Raw genomic sequence first — 21,015 nt, 5'->3', positions numbered from 1 at the left:
CTTGATTGTCCATCCAAGAGTCTTTAACACAAACAAATACGAATATATAGTCCTTTCCTCCCCTTTTACATTATCTATACTTATCTGCGCCTTGCTCTTTTTATCAGCAGTGTATTCTGGAGATCATTTAGTGTCAGTCACCAGATGTCCTCCTCATTTTTTCTTAAAGTTTAATAATAGTCCATTGTGTGGGTGTGCTATAACTTATGTAACTGCTATTCTATCAAACTGTTCTGATCTTTTGATATTATCACAATAAGTAAGCTTATAAATAGATAATTTCGTATATGTGTAGCTATATTTGTAGAATAGAGTTCCACAAGTGAGATTATTGGATCAAAGGTATATACATCTTCAGATCTAGTAGCTAGTTCCAGTTTCCCTTTTATAAGGGTTTTACCATTTGGCATTTCTACCAGTAAGATATCAGAGGGCCTCCTTCTCCATCACCTCAACACCAGAATATGCTCTCAAACTTGTGAATTTTTGACAACTTATAGGTAAGATGGGAATTCAGCGTGGATTTTATATTTCTCTTTCTATTAATGAATGCTTTTTTTTTGGAACATCTTTTCATAAGATTGAGGACCATTTGTATTTTATGTTCTGTGAACTGTCTGTCCATGTCCTTTTACCTATTTTATATTGTATTCTTTGGTCTTTTTCTTCTCACTTTATAGGATTGCTTTATAAACTAGGGAAATTCATCTTTTTGTCTAGGGTTTCAATATGTAATTTGCTTTGGCATATAATGTTTTATTGTAATGTAAAAGTAAGAGTGTGTATGTGTGTGTGTGTGTGTGTGTGTGTGTGTGTTCAAATCCATCAATGTTTTTTTTCTGTGGCTTCTGGATTTTAAGCCATAATGATGATAGGCATTTCCTACACCATGGGTTTAAAGGAAATCTCCCGAGTGTTCTTCTAAGAAGTCTCCATGAACATGAATTCCCTTCAGAATATAGAAATAATGCTTGCACTGCCAGTTTGTTGAAAGTAGTTTGAAGTTAACAAGTAATAAGCGTGATATCAGGCAGAGCACACACACAATGAATGGTAAGATTCTGGCACTGTCTTTGAAGTGCTTATAGCTTCATCTTGATATGCCTTGTACCAGAAAAGGGTTTTGTGCAGAGAGCTGGGACAGCTCAGATATGGGACGCTTAGTCTAACCTGGTGGTCTGTGCAGGCTTCCTGGAAGAGAGGATGCTGCTTTGTAACGCTAGGGGGACACCATGACAGAGATTATCTGTGAAAAAGAAAAAAAGAAACAAAACAAAAAACTAAACCAATATCATGGATGAACTGCATACAGTTTTCTTAATGGTAAACTTCATTTGTGTGTGTATATATATATTAAAGTTTATTGGGATGACAATTGTTAGTAAAGTTACATAGGTTTCAGGTGTACAATTCTGTATTAGATCATCTATAAATCCCATTGTGTGTTCACCACCCAGAGTCAGTTCTCCTTCCATCACCATATATTTGATCTCCCTTACCCTCATCACCCACCCCCCTCCCCCCTTACCCTCTGGTAACCACTAAATTACTGTCTGTGTCTATGAGTTTTTGCTTCTCATTTGTTTGTCTTGTTCTTTGTTGTTTTTGGTTCATATACCACATATCAGTGAAATCATATGGTTCTCTGCTTTTTCTGTCTGACTTATTTTGCTCAGTATTATAATCTCAGGATCCATCCATGTTGTCACAAATGGTCCTATTTCATATTTTCTTACCGCCGAATAGTATTCCATTGTGTATATATACCACAACTTCTTTATCCATTCATCTATCGAAGGGCATTTTGGTTGTTTCCATGTTTTGGCCACTATAATTAAAGCTGTAATGAACATTCGAGCACACTTATCTTTGTGTATAAATGTTTTCAGATTTTTTGGGTAGATACCCAGGAGAGGGATTGCTAGGTCACATGGTAATTCTACTCATAATTTTTTGAGGAACCTCCACATTGCCTTCCATTGTGTCTGCACCAGTCTGCATTCCCACCAACAGTGTATGAGAGTTCCTTTTCTCCACAGCCTCTCCAACACTTGTTACTATTTGTCTTGTTGATGATAGCCATTCTAACTGCGGTGAGGTGACATCTCATTGTGGTTTTTATTTACATTTCTTTGATGATTAGTGATGTTGAGCATATTTTCATATGTTTATTTGCCATTTGTATGTCCTCTTTGGAGAAATGTCTCTTCAGGTCCTCTGCTCATTTTTCAATTGGGTTGTTTGTTTTTTTGTTGTTGAGTTGCATGAGTTCCTTGTATATTTTGGATATTAGCCCCTTATTGAAGGCACTGTTTGCAAAAATCTTCTCCCATGCTGTTGGTTGCCTCTTTATTTTGTCGATGGTTTCTTTTGCTGTGCAGAAGCTTTTAAGTTTGATGTAGTGCCATTCATTTATTTTAGCTTTTACATCCCTTGCCTTTGGAGTCAAATTCATGAAATGCTCTTTGAACCCAAGGTCCATAAGTTTAGTACCTATGTTTTCTTCTATGCAGTTTATTGTTTCAGGCTTATGCTTAGATCTTCGATCCATTTTTAATTAATTTTGATACCTGGTGACAGATAGCAGTCCAGTTTCATTGGAAAGCACGTGGCTATCCAATTCTCCCAGCACCATTTATTGAAGAGGCTGTCTTTTCTCCATTGTATGTTTTTTGTTCCTTTGTCAAAAATTATCTGTCCATATTTATGTGGTTTTATTTCTGGGTTCTTGATTCTATTCCATTGGTCTATGTGTCTGTTTTTCTGCCAATACTATGCTGTTTTGATTATTGTTGCCCTGTAGTACAAGCTAAGGTCAGGGAGTGTGATACCTCCAGCATTGTTCTTTTTTCTTAAGATTGCTTTGGCTATTCGGGGTCTTTTGTGGTTCCAAACAAATCTGATGATTTTTCGTTCTATTTCTTTAAAAAATGACATTGGGATTTTGATGGGGATTGCATTAACTCTGTATATTGCTTTGGGTAATATGTCCATTTTAACTATGTTGATTCTTCCAATCCATGAGCATGGAATGTCTTTCCATTTCTTTGTGTCTTTTTCAATTTATTTTAAAAATTTCTTACAGTTTTCAGCATATAGGTCTTTCACATTCTTGGTTAAGTTTATTCCTAGGTATTTTATTCTTTTTGCTGCAATTGCAAAAGGAGTTGTTGTTTTTTTTTTATTTCTTTTTCTGAGATTTCATTGTTAGTATATAGGAATGCAATGGATTTTTGTACGTTGATTTTGTAGCCGGCAACTTTGCTGTATTCGTTGATTGTTTCTAATAGCTTTTTGGTGGAGTCTTAGTGTTTTCTATATATAGCATCATGTCATCTGCAAAGAGTGACAATTTAACTTCTTCATTCCCAATTTGGATGTCTTTTATTTCTTTCTCTTGCCTCATTGCTCTGGCGAGGACTTCCATCACTATGTTGAAAACAGAGGTGATAGGGGACAGCCCTGTCGTGTTCCTGAATGTAGAGCAAAGGGCTTCAGTTTTTCACCATTAATTATGAGATTAGCTGAGGGTTTGTCATATATGGCCTTTATTATGTTAAGGTATTTTCCTTCTATACCTATTTTATTAAGTGTTTTAATCATAAATGGATGTTGTGTCTTGTCAAATGCTTTTTCTGCATCAATTGATATAATCATGTGATTTTTGTCCTTTATTTTGTTTATGTGATGTATCACATTGATGGATTTGCAGATGTTGAACCATCCTTGTGCCCCTGGAATGAACCCCACTTGATCGTGATGAATAATCTTTTTAATGCATTGTTGCATTCAATTTGCTAGAATTTTGTTTAGTATTTTTGCATCTGTATTCATCAGAGATATTGGTCTGTAGTTTTCTTTTTTTGTGATGTCCTTGCCAAGTTTTGGTATCAGGGTAACGTTGGTCTCATAAAATGGTTTAGGGTCATTTGTATATTAATTAAACAACTATTTACTCGTATTTCAAACAGTACATGTAAATATAATTAGAAATAGGATATGACAGCTTAACTTGATTATGGGGCTAACATAATTCTAAAACTCTTTGTTGCATGGTCTGTGTTAATAACCTGGATAATCTAGGACATCCTAATTCTTTCTCTGATTTAGATTGTCTTTCTCTTGAGTCCCAACCTGATTCGTTCCTTCTATAACTGGCTAGAAAGTGTCCTGCCATTGATTTTCTCTGTAGTTCCTTTCTGCCTTTTGACTACGGAAAGTTAATGCTCAGTGACCAAATTCACCCCTGATGCAACTAGCAAGAGACAGCAGCTTAGCTGCCGTTGGATTATTGATCAACACTTTCTGGCTCACTATAATTGAATTATAGGATCACTGACAAAAATGAGATCACTGGTAAATAAAACTGATTTCTGGAAAATAGAAAACTATTGCATTCAAATTTAGGGATGTAGACTCTGTGATAATTATGGAACATTCATGTGTCAATATCAGGTCTAGATTAGCTCTACCTGAGTGCTCCCCACTATTCTTTTCAACGCTGGGCTCACATTCCCCCCGGACATTGTTCTGCTCTCATCTCCAGAGAGGCCTTCCTCAATCTGTCCACGTCCAGGTCCCCCTGCCTAGCTCATCATTCTGTTTGTTGACTATCCATATTTATTCATATCCATACCTTACTATCTTAACTATCATGCTTGTTGATTTAGTTGTCTTCTGTCTGCTTCCCTTCGCTGGGGTATAAGCTCCATGAGAGCTAAGACTAAATCTCATTTGTTACATGCTGTTTCTCCAGTGCCTATGACAGTGAACAGTACATAATAGGTACACAATAAAAGTTTGCCAGATAAACAAGTACCAAACACTGTGCTCAAGTGTTTTCCCCTGAGCAATGACATACACTCTTAATTAACTAGGAATAAGGCCACTGGTTCCTTTAAGAGATGCTCTAGTATCTGATAAGATTATGACAATTACATCAAGTTTTAGTTGTGAGAAAAATGTCATTCTGGTAATTATTTGTTTTGACATCACCTATGGAAATCCTGAAATATAAGTCCATAGCTTAAATTAAAGCAGAAGTTTTTTGTGACAAAATGTGAATTTAGGTGTTCCTTCAATTTGTCTCATCTCTTTGGGAACAAAAAGTTCAGTAGGGGATAGGTTTTATTCTGTGAATAACAAGCAGCATTTAATTACAGTAGACAGAATGGGAGCGACATTATTTATACAGTAGTTACCAGAACTCTGATAACTTCTACTTAATCTCTGTCAGCTCCAAAGCTCTGGGTTCCTGCTGTTTATTTATACATCTGGAAAATTTGCTTAACTTTTTTAGGCCCAATTTATCATATAAAATAACGGTGCTAATTTCTTTGAAATAAATTTCTTAGACAATTTAAGATAATGAATATGAAGGCATAATTTATATTTTTAAAATATTCTGAACTTTACTGCAAAATCAATCTAGTAAGTTTATTCTGTTGACATTTACATTAAGAAAGAAACAAGATTCAATTCCAGCTTCAGAGATGATGGTTAACTTTATAGATTACAAAGTATGTAATTCTAAACTAAACTTTTTCAAATTAATTCTAATTGTTTGTCAGGTTACTTGCTAAAGCATGTCAAACTAATGATGTAAAAATGATTCATGAATTTTCCCACAGTGAAGATTTAATTTGGCAGGTGTGTTCAGGCACCAGGCAGAAAAAGGCATAAAAAATTGGAAAAGATTTCATGTGGCATGTGGGAGTTAGTGGATTAGAAGACTCTCTGTTAAAATCATATTTTTTATTTATTATTTGGACTTTCTACCATATGTATTTTGTGTTTTTTTTAAAAAATAAAACATTTTAGAAAGAATATAATTGTCTAAGTCAATATGTTTTTAAATTAAGTAATGTTATAAACAGCTAAAAATATAAATGCTAGGAATGAAAGTAATTCAGCATGGAATCACACATTCAACTTTTTCTTACAGATGTAATAAGTGCTTAGAAAGCTGAAAACTGAAATGTTTGCTAGTTCTCTTTAATATTTTAGAATTGTGTGCACAAAAGAGTTTCAAACTTGTTACAAATTATATACCTTGATGGCTTAATCTGCTTCCATTCATTAGGCCCATATTTTAATTTCCTTGGTTTCTATAAATCCTGGAAAGCTACAAAGAAAGAAGAAAATGAAGTAATTAAATACATAACAGCTGGATCATGGATGGATACTTAATTTGAATAAATACTTGATATTCTAGTGTATGAACTGCCAATAAAGCCCCAAATCTTCCTGATAACGTAGTCTTTACTAAATCCATGATTTTAGCCAATCAACTTTGGCATCAAGCCAGAAATGAGTACTAATTGGGAGCTAACAAAGCAGACAACTCTGTAAACATTCAACAAGTCAAACATACTGTTCAGAGATGAGATGTGGAAAAGGATAGGAAAATATAGTGAAGTTAATTGAAGAAAACAGAGGCTTATTAAAGTGGCAGTCTATCTAACACAATAATGAGGGGAATATGGTGAAAGTGGGTGTGAAGGGAGCTAACGAGTGAGTAAGGTTTCTCTCTGAGAAGAAAAGATGATTGTAGGATGGCTGAAAATCCATGCTCTAAAAAAATCTAAAGAATTCATAGTATCTTCCAGCTTACATCTTGAAAGGCACAGAGCAAAGCTTTTCTCACTTGGAAAAATCCAATATCCCCAAATGAGAGCTATACATACCTAGATAGATTTCTGTAGCCATCAAGAATCTGGAATAGTGTTCTGATTATCTATTACTGTGTAATAAACTACCCTGAAGTTATTGATCTAAAACTACAATTAGTTATATTGCTCATGAATCTGCAATTTTGACAAAGCTTGTTCATTGCCCCTTGTGGTGGCCGAAAGGTTAGAGTGGCTCAATAGCTGGAGATTGAAATCATCCGAAGTCTCATTTACTCCATGTCTGGAGGTTGATGCTGGCTGTTGGCCAGGACAGGACGTCAGCTAGGGGTGTTGGCTAGCATGTGTATACATGGCCTGACCCCTGTGACTGGTAAGCTTCCTCAGAGGATGGTAGCTAGGTGTGAAGAGACGGGTAGGAGGGACTACCAGTTTCTTAAGTCACTTATGTTGTATTCTATCAGTCACAAAGCACAATATCAAAGGAAGAAGTCACCGCCCACACTTCTCAATGAGAGAAGTGTCAAAGAATTTCAAGACCATTCTTTTAAAAGCCCCACAGATAACAATTTCATTGCCACATCCTCAAGGATTAAGTTGTTTCCTGAGTCATCTAAAATTATCCCATTACTCAATACATTGTTCAGATTTGGGCTGGTAAAAACAATGTGCAAATTATTTTAATACTTAAAGGGTTTGAAGACCAGAGTTTAAAGTCATTGTACACATTTCACCTCATGAAGGCCTCATGTAGTTCAGTTTTTTAAGGTGCTAGGCAAAATACTTTATTGAAATAATAATAAGTAAAGTCATGCTTCAAGTAGTGTCATCAGATTGTCATGGTATCTGAGTGTCTACAATAGTAACCATAAAAGTCATATTATAAGGTGTTTGGACATCATCTACCTTTGGGATGGGAATTCATGTCAGAGACATCTTTCATAAGAATCTATACTCTGAAATAATTCTTAGTGGTTACCACTTCCTCACAACTTGGAAAATTACTAAAGATGCATGCTGACTAGCTAAGAAAAAAAAAGGAAATGAGAGGTGGCCATTAAAATGAGGGCATATCGTTAGCTGACCTCAAGATATGGACGAATCATTGTGAAGTGTTTTCCTGCAGCCACTACCCTTTGTATGTTTTCAGAGAAGACAGAGAATCATTTGGGTTTAGTCACTGTGATCCCTGGAGTCATTGACAGGCATTCTCTGACGACTATTCTTTACATAGGGTTGTCTGCCCGAAGGTAAGACCTAGATATGTGGGACGTATAGTTATTCACAGGTCTGTAATTGTAAGATTTAGGAACAGATGTATTCATCTGGAATCTTAAGCTAATTAACTAATTCTATTTATATTTTATATGACTAGAAAAGATAAATATTGATGGGGTCAACCCAGAAAAATTTCCCCATAATTATACAAATGACAGAAAGCTTTGTACCCTAAATGACCCAAAACCCAAAACTAATCATATTTTCTTCTTATATCTCAGGTTCCCAGGAGTATTTTAATCATAATCCTTGATTAGTGACATACCAGTCATTTAACATTTATTTCTTGGTTACCTATTTATATCTGGCCCTCTTTTAGACACTTGAGATACATCAGTGAATAAAACAATGATCCTTGTCTCTTAGAACTAATATTCTGGCAGGGAGAGACAGATAATAAATAATAAATTTATAACATAAACTAATATTTTATTATAAATTTATTTTATATTTATTAAGTGTATTTATTTATATATGATATATGGTGGTTATTCTGTTAGGCCCCTCTTGAAATTCATTCTCTCCCTATGAACAGCCCTTAGGTTCTTTTGCCAGCTAGCTTCTGGTTGAGTTTGGCTGATGTGAGGTAGAAGTTGGGTTACTTCTTACCACTTTCTCCCAGTTTTGCGCTGCATTTCTGGCAGCAGCTGTGTGCCTGCACAGCTACATAGTTTCTTGGATGCCTTCCTTTTGCAAGGCACCAGCTCTGTCTGGACTCCAATAGCACTATTTCCTCCCTTTGCCCTTTCTTCAGGTCTCTAGGTGTCTCAGTATTCATTTTTAGTTACCTTAAACTTAATCCAACTTACCAATTAGTCATTTCATGAGCCTCCTTAGTTACATTCCATTTCTGTCATCTGAGATATTTTGCTTTCTGCTGAGATTCTAACTGATCATAATATTAAACTGTGGAAAAAAAGAAGAATGAAAGCAAGATAAGGGGATCAGGTGTTGGAGTGGTCAGAGTAAGCCTCACTAAGGAAAGTGACTTTGAGTTTGACTTTCATTTGAAGGACTCCAAGCATTGCTGTTATTTAATTCAATTTTTTATTTTATTATTAGATTGGTGCAAAAGTAATTGCGGTTTAAAAGGTTGAAAATAATTGCAAACACTGCAATTACTTTTGCACCAACCTAATTATTTTTTCCCATAGGCTCGTATCCCTAATTCAATTTTTATTCTTTCCATAGGTAAATGCTCTTATTTTACGTATTTAATGCAGGTTCATATATAAATATAAATATATATATAATGTATGTATGTATGCATAAAGTATGCATTGTGTATGTTATAGATATATAATGCACATGTATATATGTACATATACATATATGTATATATAATTAATTATACTATCAAATGTGTATATACACATATATAAATTATTATACATGTGTAATAATTATTTATGATCCACCTAAGTATTATATATGATATATATATATATGCTGTCTATATGTGTGTGATATGTATCACACATGTATATATATGTATGTATATATACATATATACATATATAATACATAATGCATATTTATATATACATGTACACATGTATACACATGTATATATCCATAACTAGTATGGTATTTGTAATTTGCATAAATAGTATCATGTTACAACTCATTTAGTTTAATTTATAACTCACTTATGTTTTTGAGATTTGTCCTTGATATATATGTTTGCTAACTATTGTATTCTTTCATTTGCATATAACATTTTGTTTATCTCTTCTTCAATTGATGACATTTAAATTATTTTCAACTCTTTATTATTGTAAGCAATTTTGGTAAACATCCTTGAACATGTCTCTTTGCATATCTAAGTAAGATTTCACATTCTCAAAAAATTTGAAATTCTTAACTGGGGTAGAGCTTTCACTAAAATGATAATTCCAGAAAGTAGTATAAAATTGACAAACAAAACAAATCAAACTCCATTTTACTGGATCCTAGGTGGACAAGAATGAACTTTTTACTCATTTTTATTTTTATTTTAAAAAGCAACATGCTTGTTCACATAAAAAATTTCTCAAAAATAAGTCACCTAGCCAAAATATCTTGAAGCATAAGATGTAAACACAATGAAAAGATTTTGAAATTTTTAACTATCATATAATCAAGAGGAAAGTTTAGGGACTAAATATATTCAGAGAACTGGAGATCATTTTAAATTATTTATTATGGACCGCTGGTTTAAATTTATCAGTACCGGAGACTCCCAAGTTGAATATAAAAATAATAAATCCTGGAGGAATCTTGGAGCAAGTTTATTCTGTCTTCTCTTTTGAATATCATATGACATGTTTTAATCCACAGCAGTTTTCAAGCAATGCTTTATTGTGATCAGTAACGCCACCTACTCAAGTGTTTTAAAGTGTCTTTAACATCGATATCTGAAAGGTGCGTAAGTCATTGAGCTGTGAGCCCTTGAATAATCATGATGATTTAGGCAAACATAAACTGTGCTTCTTATTCAACTATGTAACATGTCTGGTGCCCTTTGGTGCAGCGCCAACAGAAAGTAACCCGACTTGAAAGAGGAATGACTGTGGCTGTGCGAGGGCAGGTAGGATCACAGGAAGCCTTGGCAAAAGTGCCCATGCCCTAAGAGTGGCACAGAAACAGCAGAGCACTGAGAGACATGAGTTCTGAGTGAGTTAATGAAGGATGGGATGGCTAACAAGAAGACAAGCAGAGTGACAAGGACCATGGATAACTAAGTGCCAATTGTACTCCCTACACCCCACTCACCTACGCATTGCGAATATCACTGATTTGTGGATAAATGAGAGTAAAGGACCCTTGCAACATGAATGTTACAGTTTGATTTTTGTTCCTTTTTCCCTCCTGCCAGCCAGACAAAAGAGACAACTGAAATAAAAAATAAAGTGTACCTTTAGAAAGGAAAGAATATTATACTTCTTATATTCCTGAGTTTGTAGAGTAAGAGTTATTCATACTTGGTGATAGTAACTATTGTGTTGATGTTACTCAAGAGTCTGAACTATGTGATGGAAAGTCCAGTGCTTCACTGAATTTGGAGACCCGAAGAGGTGCTACCATGTGCATTTGCCACTTCTACACATTAGAACACTTAACAAGGGAATCTAGACTAAAGGGGCAACAGGTGTTAATTACGTGAATAACACAGAAAACCAGAAACTCCCTTCAATTCTGAAATATGAATATTTTGGGAGCAGAACTTTGTGTGACCTTCACTCAATACCACGATCCTCTTTCTCTCAGCATTCCAGACTCTTTGGCCAGTAAATACATTCTGAGCCTTACACTTGCTTCTCCTAGATGTAAGTCTGAGTTTTGCTTCATCTGGTACCCTGAAGTCAGCAGCTGCAATTAACTTCTGTAGACTAGGGAGGCAGAGTTGCCACTCAATTCCTTCCTGAGTTCTCCCCCTTCTTCCTTAAGAAACACCATTCTGAACCCTTTCAACCTTCCCAAAAGGCATTAACAAATTTTCCTCTCTGGAACTCTGTTCACTAAACTTGGCTCATATTCCCTTCTGATAGTCAGCTCATCATCTCTTCCTAAGACTGATGTTAATGCACAAAGGCACACCTCCAATAACCATGGATTGTACAAGTGTTCTGTGGTACAGATTTCCCTGTACCACAGGGAATAAAGTATCTGTGCATGATAAACACTTAACAGTAACATTACTTTTCCTCTTGAATCAATCCTTTTGGTTTTTTACACCCACTGACATCATATATGCCAAATTGTTAACTACTGATCTGTTCACTTGTGAACTCTTACCAGCTTTTGACTTTTTAGTGCCACTCTGGATCAGAATCTGGAAAATTTCCCAAATATCACTCATTTTCCTTATTTTATTTTTCTTTCACTAATAAATAACCCACACACCTCTTCATCTTAAGCTCTCAACATATAGAAACAAATGGTTAACAGCATTGACCATCTGATAACAAAACAGTGAATACAGTTTTACTTCTCATTGAGAAAAGTAAATACAAAGGGTGGCAAGAAAATGTATACACATTTTAGGAAAGGAAAACTATTAAAATTTTAATACTCAATATATGCCGATAACAAAATTGTAATACTCAATATATACCAATAACAACAATGAATACAAGTCCCGTTTGACGTCTGCAATTATGAGTCACTCAAAGTAGTTACCATCAGCATCCAGACACTTCTAATTATGGTAAACTACTGCTTGAGCAACACTGACCAAAATGTTCACTTGTACACAACTTCATAACAGTCTTTAGCATCTTCTTGACTTCAATTCATTTTCTCTTTAGGTAACATACCCAGGGTGCCAAAAGAGAACCAAAACCTGGCCTTCTGCTCCTGCTCCTCTGTATCTACATTCTCTGATTGGACATCTGTGTATCATGTGATTTCATTCTAGAAGATTTTACTGGTAGAAACAAACATCCAGGAATTGTCCAGATCATCATTTGTCATAGAAAATTACCTCCTAAATACTTTGCTCTGAGTTTGCACCAAATCAATTAGCCAGAATATTTCCACTGTGACTTATTTTTTCTACAGTAACTTCTCTCTCTTTCCACTTTTTGTGGCTTAATATCATTGGTTATTTTGTAAATAATTTATATAGTAGATGATATTGTTGTTTCTGAGAAGTGTTTGATCTTTTCCAATATTTATAGGCTTTAAGATAGTAGCAGTAAGTTCAAGGTTTTTGTTAATGTACCAGAGAATTTAAAATGCCAAAACCAGTTGTTTCATTAAAACTTCAGGGTTCTTATTTCCTTGGATTTGATTTGATTCCATATTATTTTCAGCCTCTGGGCTGTAGAAGGGTTATAGGTCTGCTCTGATGAGTAATCAGTGGAACCCAGTTGGGGGCAGAATTTGATAGCAACATAAATGACAGAGGTTTAGTGATAATCTCCTCGGGTAAAGGACAGAGCAAAGAAATTGGCAGGTTGCTACAATTAATTCCAAAGCTTTTGAACAAGCTAGAATTGAATTTTAAATCTCTTGCTCAGAAAAGTCAACAGCAGTATGACATTCATCAATAATTTATCATCCTAAAAGTCCTTACATCATATCGAAGGGAGTACCAGTTTGGAAATGAAGAAATATGGATTCTCATCCTACCTCTATCATTTACTTAATGTGACTTTTAGTTTTATATGCTTCATTTTCCTGATATTTAAAGAGGAGTTGCTTACTATTTCATGAGACTAATGCTTATAGTTTGAGTTTATTGTAGAACCACTAATTATTTACATATGTTTATAAGTAATTTACACTTCACTTTGAATCCATTATTCCCTACAAAAATGGGGAAAAAATGCTGGTCATTATTCTACATGTATACTTTTTCTTATTTCACATATGGGTCTAACATCTTCATGTAGCTAGGTTGTAAAAATTCACATATAACAAATATTGAAAATTATGATATGGCAATGAAGCTGTTTTATTTTCAACCGTATAACTATACTATGTAACTTGCAGAAGACATATTCTGTGATTGTGAAGTAGCAGTTTTGTTCATGGGTAGCAGTTATGAATTAGTACTACCTGCCAGGTGCTGTTGTAAATGAAGGAACAAGATGAAATGGAACCGAAAACACACCTGTTCTTTCAAAATAATATAATCCACACATCTTTTAGGCAGAATTTCTTAACTTTTTCTACAATAAAGTTGGTTTGTGCTAAAGAAATGTACCTGGATGATGTTTATTTGTGCTTCATAAACATAAGATTTCTGTTTGGCTAATCGTTCTGCTCAAGACTGGAACTTCATGTGTTGTGCGACCGCCCCTTCTCACCTTCTCACTGCCCTTGTTGCGCGGGACGTGACATTCATGTTACTCAATACAATGGTCTAGAGAAGTTTTTTTGTGTCCTAGTCATTATATATATATATATAAGTTTTTTTGTGTCCTAGTCATTATATATATACACACACACACACACACACACACACATATATATATATATATATATATATATATATATATATATATATATGTATATATATATATATATATATAATGACTAGGACACAAAAAAACTTCTCTAGACCATATATATATATATATATATATATATATATGTGTGTGTGTGTGTGTGTGTGTGTATATATACACACACATATATACACACACATATGTGTGTGTGTGTGTATGTTTGAAGACAATTTCAAGATGCAAAATTAAGAATATTTTCATGATCCTGGCTATAGAATCAATATGCTCCCACTGTTTAATAAGTTGGTATTTTCTTTTTACTATGAATGAATTGAATTTGTTGGTATCTATATTTAGGATTGGATTCTACCGTGTGTGGCAGAAAATAAAACAAATAATAGTAACTAAAACAAGATACTGTCACTCGAGTAACTGACTGATTCTAATGTTAAGCATCTAAAAAAAGATACCTACATACAACTCTAATAGCTCCAAACTATAAGATGCAGTGTGATGAGTGTCCTAGGTCTTAAAACCTTTGGTGTACAATGACTGCCTTTATAATGCAAGAAAGATAGCATCCTTGGAGTATGAATAGTTGTAATTCTCATTGCAAATATCTACATGTTGGAGGAGAAGAAAGAACTTTGCAACAGAGACTTGAAATAATAAAGAATAAAAATCCATTATTTAGTATTTCTCATTCAAGAATCCTAGAGAGTTATATAAGTCCATAGAGCAGAGTTAGCAAAACTTGTTTGTCAAGGGCCTGATGGCAAATATTTTAGGGGATCACAGGCCAATACAGTCTTGGTCACATATTCTTTGTTTTTTGTTTGTTTGTTTGCTTTGTTCACAATCTTTTAAAAATATAAAACAGACCCAGACTACATATGACCCCTTAGCTGTAGTTGCCATTTCCTGCCTAGCGGAGTAATTATTCTTGTATTCAAAACAATTGCAGACATCAAACTTCTTGAGTAAAGGGGTTGAGAAGAAGGTGGTAAAGCTAAAACATGAACCTTAAGATTCACATCAAGGGTAGCAAGAAAGGTCTTGCTTCTGCACTATTGGGGACCAATACTGGATATGTTCTAGCGCAAACACAGAAGCTGGCTTCTGAACTGTCCTCTCTTTCTTGGGTTTGCCACTATATGTATAAACTTTATTATTCTTCTGGTATATATAAAAATAGACTCAGACGTGGGAAATTAAACTACTTACTCAAAGTGAAATAGATTTTAAGCAAATAGGGAACATAATGGAGGACTAAAGAGAAGTAATCATATGGCTTTCATTGTTCTTTCTACTCAAAACCTACCTTCTTAGAGTAGTATATGATTTTCTTAGTAAATATGAATATTTATGAAAGGTATATTTCATTTTCTAAAGCCCTCAGAGATGACATTTTCTTGAACTCTCTCAATTTATTATTATGCATATTTCCATCACTTTTTTCAATGATTGATCCAGCAGGCAGCTGCTATGTAACAATCTGATTTACATAACGAATGTCTTAAACTGTCAGCAGTTAATGAAGTCACAACATCTTCTGTTTTCCTTTATTCAGTTTGCTGAGAAATTAATCACTTAGTGAAGTTCACATTTTCAGACTTATCAAACTTCAAATTTAAAAGGATTCCATTTACATTCAGATTAGGTGTTGACCAAACCATATGGTCTCTCAAGCCTCAGAATTTTGATCTCTCAGTGGAAGTAAATTTCTTGGTAGCACTTGAAAAGCTTTTACTTAGAGTATGGCTATGATCAAAAATCAAGTGGTTTGTGGGTTTCCATAAGCTCCCAAAGGTAATTGATTGTACAGTAATGCAAAGTTATTTTAATTACCACGAAATTCACAGTGGCTAGAATCACCGAAGAGCTTCCACCATTAGAAAATTACATTATTTAGTATTTCATCGAAAAGCTTCCAACTATGGACATTATTTTCATTACTTTTACACTGTAACAATTCTGGTGCATGGTAATTAGCAGTGAACATAAGAACTCACTTAGGAGTTAATTATACTTCTAATGGTCACTCTATTGTCTCGACAGAACATCCCGCTTTCTGGGTGTTAGACTTGATGCCAACCACATCAAGCAAGACGAAAACAATAATAAAAAGAGAAATATAATGCCACTGAATGTAACTATCCTTCCTTCTACTAATTTGTCTTTCATTCCAATGAGAAAAACCTAAAAAAATAGTCCCAGAGATAAATGCCATGATCTTTAAAAGGGATGGTTCCTGGGCTTTTTTTCCCCTTTGGAAGCTATCTGTTTAGCTTCAGAAATCAGGTAGCAGGCATACAAGGCATAAATCTGACCATTTATAAAGGACAAAGCCGCAGGAAGCTTATTGATATTCTTTTTATTTTCTTCAAGCTGTAGGCTTGACAGCCAGTTTTCCTGAGAATTGATTGCTTGTACAAAAGATGAACTTGAAACATACTCAGCTGTTGACGGAGGAAGAAAAAAAAGTGATAAAAGTATGAAAGGCTGTACTTATGTGCTGCTATTGAATGAAGCTCATGGCAGTGAGTTTGTCTGATTATTAAATTGCACATGTTGACTTCGTGCCTACATAAAATACTCATTTACTTTAAATGATTATCCTTCCTAAGGGGCGACCTTGGGAGAACTGGCCTTTTGGACAAGTGTCCTAAGAATGGAGGCATGTGTCATGGTCAGGGTGACTCACGAGAGCAAATCTGGACCTTCACATTAGATAGGCATGATGTTGTAATTCATGCGAATGCACACACACAGCAATATAAACAACTAATACTTTTTTACTTGTAAGGAAAATATAGGAAACCAATATCTGGAGATGTTTATAAAACATCATGAACTCAAGAAATCAACTTTCTTTTATATTTACCTTCTTTGAGATGCAGCATCTCAAGTCCATCCATACTTACGTATTTTCCAATGATATTAACAGTCTCAATAAAATGCTCCTTTTTTGTGAGATTAGAATAAACTTAAATATAAACTCAATGTGTGTGTTTTCAATGCAGAGATTTAAACTGAAGCAAACCTTCAGTTTAAATAAATGTAAATACCATTTAGAAAATGATTTATACAAGCTTAATACCAACAAAATCAATTTTTGTTATTAAAACATTCTTTTAAAATGTTCTAAGACAAAATCAGCTTTCGAATTAGTAGATCCTGCCCAGTAAGAAGAATTAAGTTATTTCACAAGCCGGTAGCATGTAAATGTCACATAATTCTCTGTGTTTTTCAAAGTTACATGCTTTGTTGTGGTAATATTAAGTCTAGCCTTCTAGGCCAGAGGAGTTTTTGTTCTTGTCATTTGTTTGTTGCTTTCAAGACTTTGTTAGGAAAAGTTTTAAGTTCACAGCAAAGCTGACAGGAAGGTGCAGAGATGTCCCGTATATCCCCTACCCCCACACATACACAGCCTCCCCCATTATCATCATCCCTCACAAATATAACAAGGGGAACATTTGTTATAATTTATAAACCTACATTAGTGCATCGCAATCATGCCAAGTCCATAGTTTACCTTCGGGTTTATTCTTGGTGTTGTATATACTATGGGTTTAGACAAATGTACTTGTAAAATGACATATACTCACCTCTATAGTACATACAGAGAATTTTCACAGTCCTAAAAATCCTCGGTGCTCCTCCTGTTCATTCTTCTGTCTCCCCAATGTCTGGAAATCTCTGATCTTTTTATTGTCTCCATAGTTTTGCCTTTTCCAGACTGCGATATAGTTGGAATCATACAGTATGTAGCCTTTTCAGATTGGCTTCCCTCACTTAGTAATATGCATTTAAGTTTCTTCCATGTCTTTTCATGCCTTGATCGCTCATTTCTTTTTAGCACCGAATGCTATCCCATTGTCTGGATGTACCACCTACTGAAGTACATCTTCCAAGTTTTGGCAATTATGAATAGAGCTACTGCAAGAATTCATGTGCAGATTTTTGTGTAGACATAAATTTCCAACCCTTTTGGGTTAAAACCAAGCAGTGAGATTGCTAAATATCATGGTAAGAGTAGTTTTACAAGAAATTACCAAACTGTCTTCCAAAGTGACCGTACCAGTAAGGAGTGAGAGTTCCTGTTGCTCCACATTCCTGTTTGAATTTGTTGTCAGTGTTCCTGATTTTGACCATTCTAGTAGGTATGTAGAGGTATTTCACTATGGTTTTAACTTGCATTTCCCTGATGACATATGATGTGGAGCAGCTTTTCATGTGCTTAGCTGCCATCTGTATATCTTCTTTGGTGAGGTGTCTGTTAAGGTCTTTGGCCCTCTTTTTACCAATTAGGTTGCTTGTTTTCTTATTGAGTTTTAAGAGTTCTTCCTATATTTTGGAAAACAATTCTTTATCAGATATGTCCTTTGCAAGTATTTTTTCCCAGTCTGTGTGTGTCTTTTCATTTTCTTGACATATTCTTTCACAAAGCAAACATTTTAATTCTAGCGAAATACAGCTTAGTAACTTTTTCTTTCATGGATCCTGCCTTTGGTGCTGCAACTAAGAAGTCATCACCATACTCAAGGTCATTCATCTAAGTTTTCTGCTATATTACCTTCTAAGAGTTCATAATTTTGCATTTTATATTTGGGTCTGTCATCCATTTTGAGTTAATTTTTGTGAATGGTGTAAGGTTTGTGTCTAGTTCTTTTTTTTTTTTTTTTTTTGCATGTAGATGTCCAGTTTCTTTTGTTGAAAAGATTGTTATTGCTCCATTGCATTGCCCTTGCTCCTTTGTCAAAGATCAGGTGACTATATTTACATGGATCTATTTCTAGACTTTCTACTCTGTTCAACTAATTGATCTGTCTTTTTTTTTTCCACCAATACCACATTATCCTAATTATGGGAGAGGGTTATTTTTACTTTCACAAAATAAGCAAAAATATTAAATTGGTTCAATATTTAGAATAGCATTATAGAAATTATATCAAAAGAGATAATGAAATGCTTACCATAATTTTTGTTTTACTTATTTAGCAAGTATTTACTGAACATCTGCTCTGTACTATATGTACTCTGTATTGTACAGATGTTAGAGATTTGGTGAATAACTGAACAGATATGACTCCTGCCCTCAAGAAGCCTTCCTGTTAAATGAAATATGGTTCATTGACATGTATTATATTTATACCCACTTTTTTCAATATGTCTATGTAATTTTACGAAATTAAGTTATCTCCAAAATAAGCATAATGACCCAGACTAACCAATCAATGGCTTTAGGTAACTAGGAAGAGACATTTTATGGTGTCACCAGTCATAATAAGAAAAAATGTCATTAACTCTATTCCAACTACTTCATGAGACCTCTGTATGTTAAAATGAAAGTTATAGAAATATGGCTTATAAGTCCCAAGAGTTCCCAAAAATTAGCCACAAAAGTTTCCATAAGAAAGTGGTTCCTAAGTCTGTGTTCTCATAGTCCTCAACTCTAAACACAAGGAAATGGCTAATCAGTGGGCACATGGCGCTGCCTGGTTATAGGGGATGCAGATTCATAGATATGCACAAAATCTACCATATTTACAGAACTAAATTACATTGTCTCTAAATGTGAAGGCAGTGCTAAATAGAATGAAGAGAAAGGAAAAAGAAAACAAAAATATGAATGGAAAATGAAAACTATACATATTTGAGGAAAAGACGGCGTTTTATGCAATATTTTGATATTGAATGTTATACCAGTGTTGTTCCTGATGGATTCCCACTTCCTTACTTATATAATTATAATGGTCCGATTCCATTACACATAGTCTTGATAAGTTTCAGGAAAATTAATTTTTTGTTTTATAGCCATAACATCTCAGGTTTCAAAAAGAACTCTTTCAAGTTAGATAGTATAAATTCTCACTGTATCCAATTCACATTAAAACTATTTTGTGGGCCGGCCGGGTGGCTCACGCGGTTAGAGCTCTGTGCTCCTAACCCCAAAGGCTGCCGGTTCGATTCCCACATGGGCCAGTGGGCTCTCAACCACAAGGTTGCGAGTTCGATTCCTCGAGTCCCACAAGACCCTGCAACTAAGATTGAACACGGCACCTTGAGCTGAGCTGCCGCTGAGCTCCCAGATGGCTCAGTTTGTTGGAGCGTGTCCTCTCCACCACAAGGTTGCCTGTTCGGCTCCTGCAAGGGGTGGTGGGCTGTGCCCCCTGCAACTAGCCACGGCAACTGGACCTGGAGCTGAGCTGCGCCGTCCACAACTAAGACTGAAAGGACAACAACTTGAAGTTGAATGTCATCCTCCACAACTAAGATTGAAAGGACAACAAATTGACTTGGAAAAAAAGTCCTGGAAGTACACACTGTTCCCCAATAAAGTCCTGTTTCCCTTCCCCAATAAAAAAATCTTTAAAAAGAAAACAAAACTATTTTATAATACATTCCTTCTTCGTTCCAGGCACTAGGATAGAGACTAGGAATACAGATCTGAAGATATTTATGGTCCCCACCTTTGAGACATCCATGGCGTAATGAGGAGGGAGACATACCTGGACCCAAATAATGAAAACAACACGGTATCATAATACAGGTATGTATGAGAAGCATCAGGGACATGAGGGATGATGTGCTTACTCTTCCAGGAAAGTACTGATATTTGAGCTGAGTACTTTCAAAGTACTTTCAAAGATGAGATGGAGTCCATCAAACAGACAAGGAGGTGGGGGAGTGGCCATAAAAAAGGAATCACATGGTAATTGGGTTTGGCAAAATAAATAGGTGCTGAAAAAGCTGTTTGGAAAATCTGTATTTGAGTTGGATGTGAAGGACCTTGTCAATTGGCAGGCTTTTCTATAAAATGATCATTCAGCAAGCCAACTGTTTTATTCTGAGACCTCTGATGGTCATTATCAGGCTTTTCTCTTGAGTATGTCATTTTCCCCAGAAAAGAATACTCCAATCTTGTGCATGGTTAGGGCGGTATATGGTTGGATGCCAGATTATATGATCCAAGCAGGAGAAAGGAGTACTCATAACTTGTACTTAATCCTCTTTGTATGCATGGTGGCTACCTCCACCCCTACCTCCTTTTCCCAAGCCCTTTGAGGTTTATAGTCAACAGACTTACTTGTCATTGACTTTTTTTAATTAAAATTTATTTTGTAATTACAATTTTTAGTAAAATTACATAGGTTTCAGTTGGAAAATTC

The 21,015-nt window shown here is 35.0% G+C and overlaps 1 protein-coding gene across 1 annotated transcript in view; it reads left to right on the top strand.

Moving 5' to 3' along the window:
- The window catches only part of LOC308510241 (uncharacterized protein), a gene marked incomplete at its 5' end in the record, with an annotated part of 153,143 nt that overhangs the window by 112,391 nt on the left and 19,737 nt on the right, over nt 1–21,015 (top strand). The window contains one exon of the mRNA XM_081079372.1: nt 20,265–20,396. Coding sequence (XP_080935498.1) covers nt 20,265–20,338 — 74 coding nt within the window. The 3' untranslated portion in view covers nt 20,339–20,396. The remainder of the gene's footprint in view (nt 1–20,264; nt 20,397–21,015) is intronic.

The sequence above is a fragment of the Rhinolophus hipposideros genome, assembly GCF_964194185.1.
Source record: "Rhinolophus hipposideros genome assembly, chromosome: 2".
NCBI classification, from domain to species: Eukaryota; Metazoa; Chordata; class Mammalia; order Chiroptera; family Rhinolophidae; genus Rhinolophus; species Rhinolophus hipposideros.
This window is presented reverse-complemented; position numbering and strand designations above follow the sequence as displayed.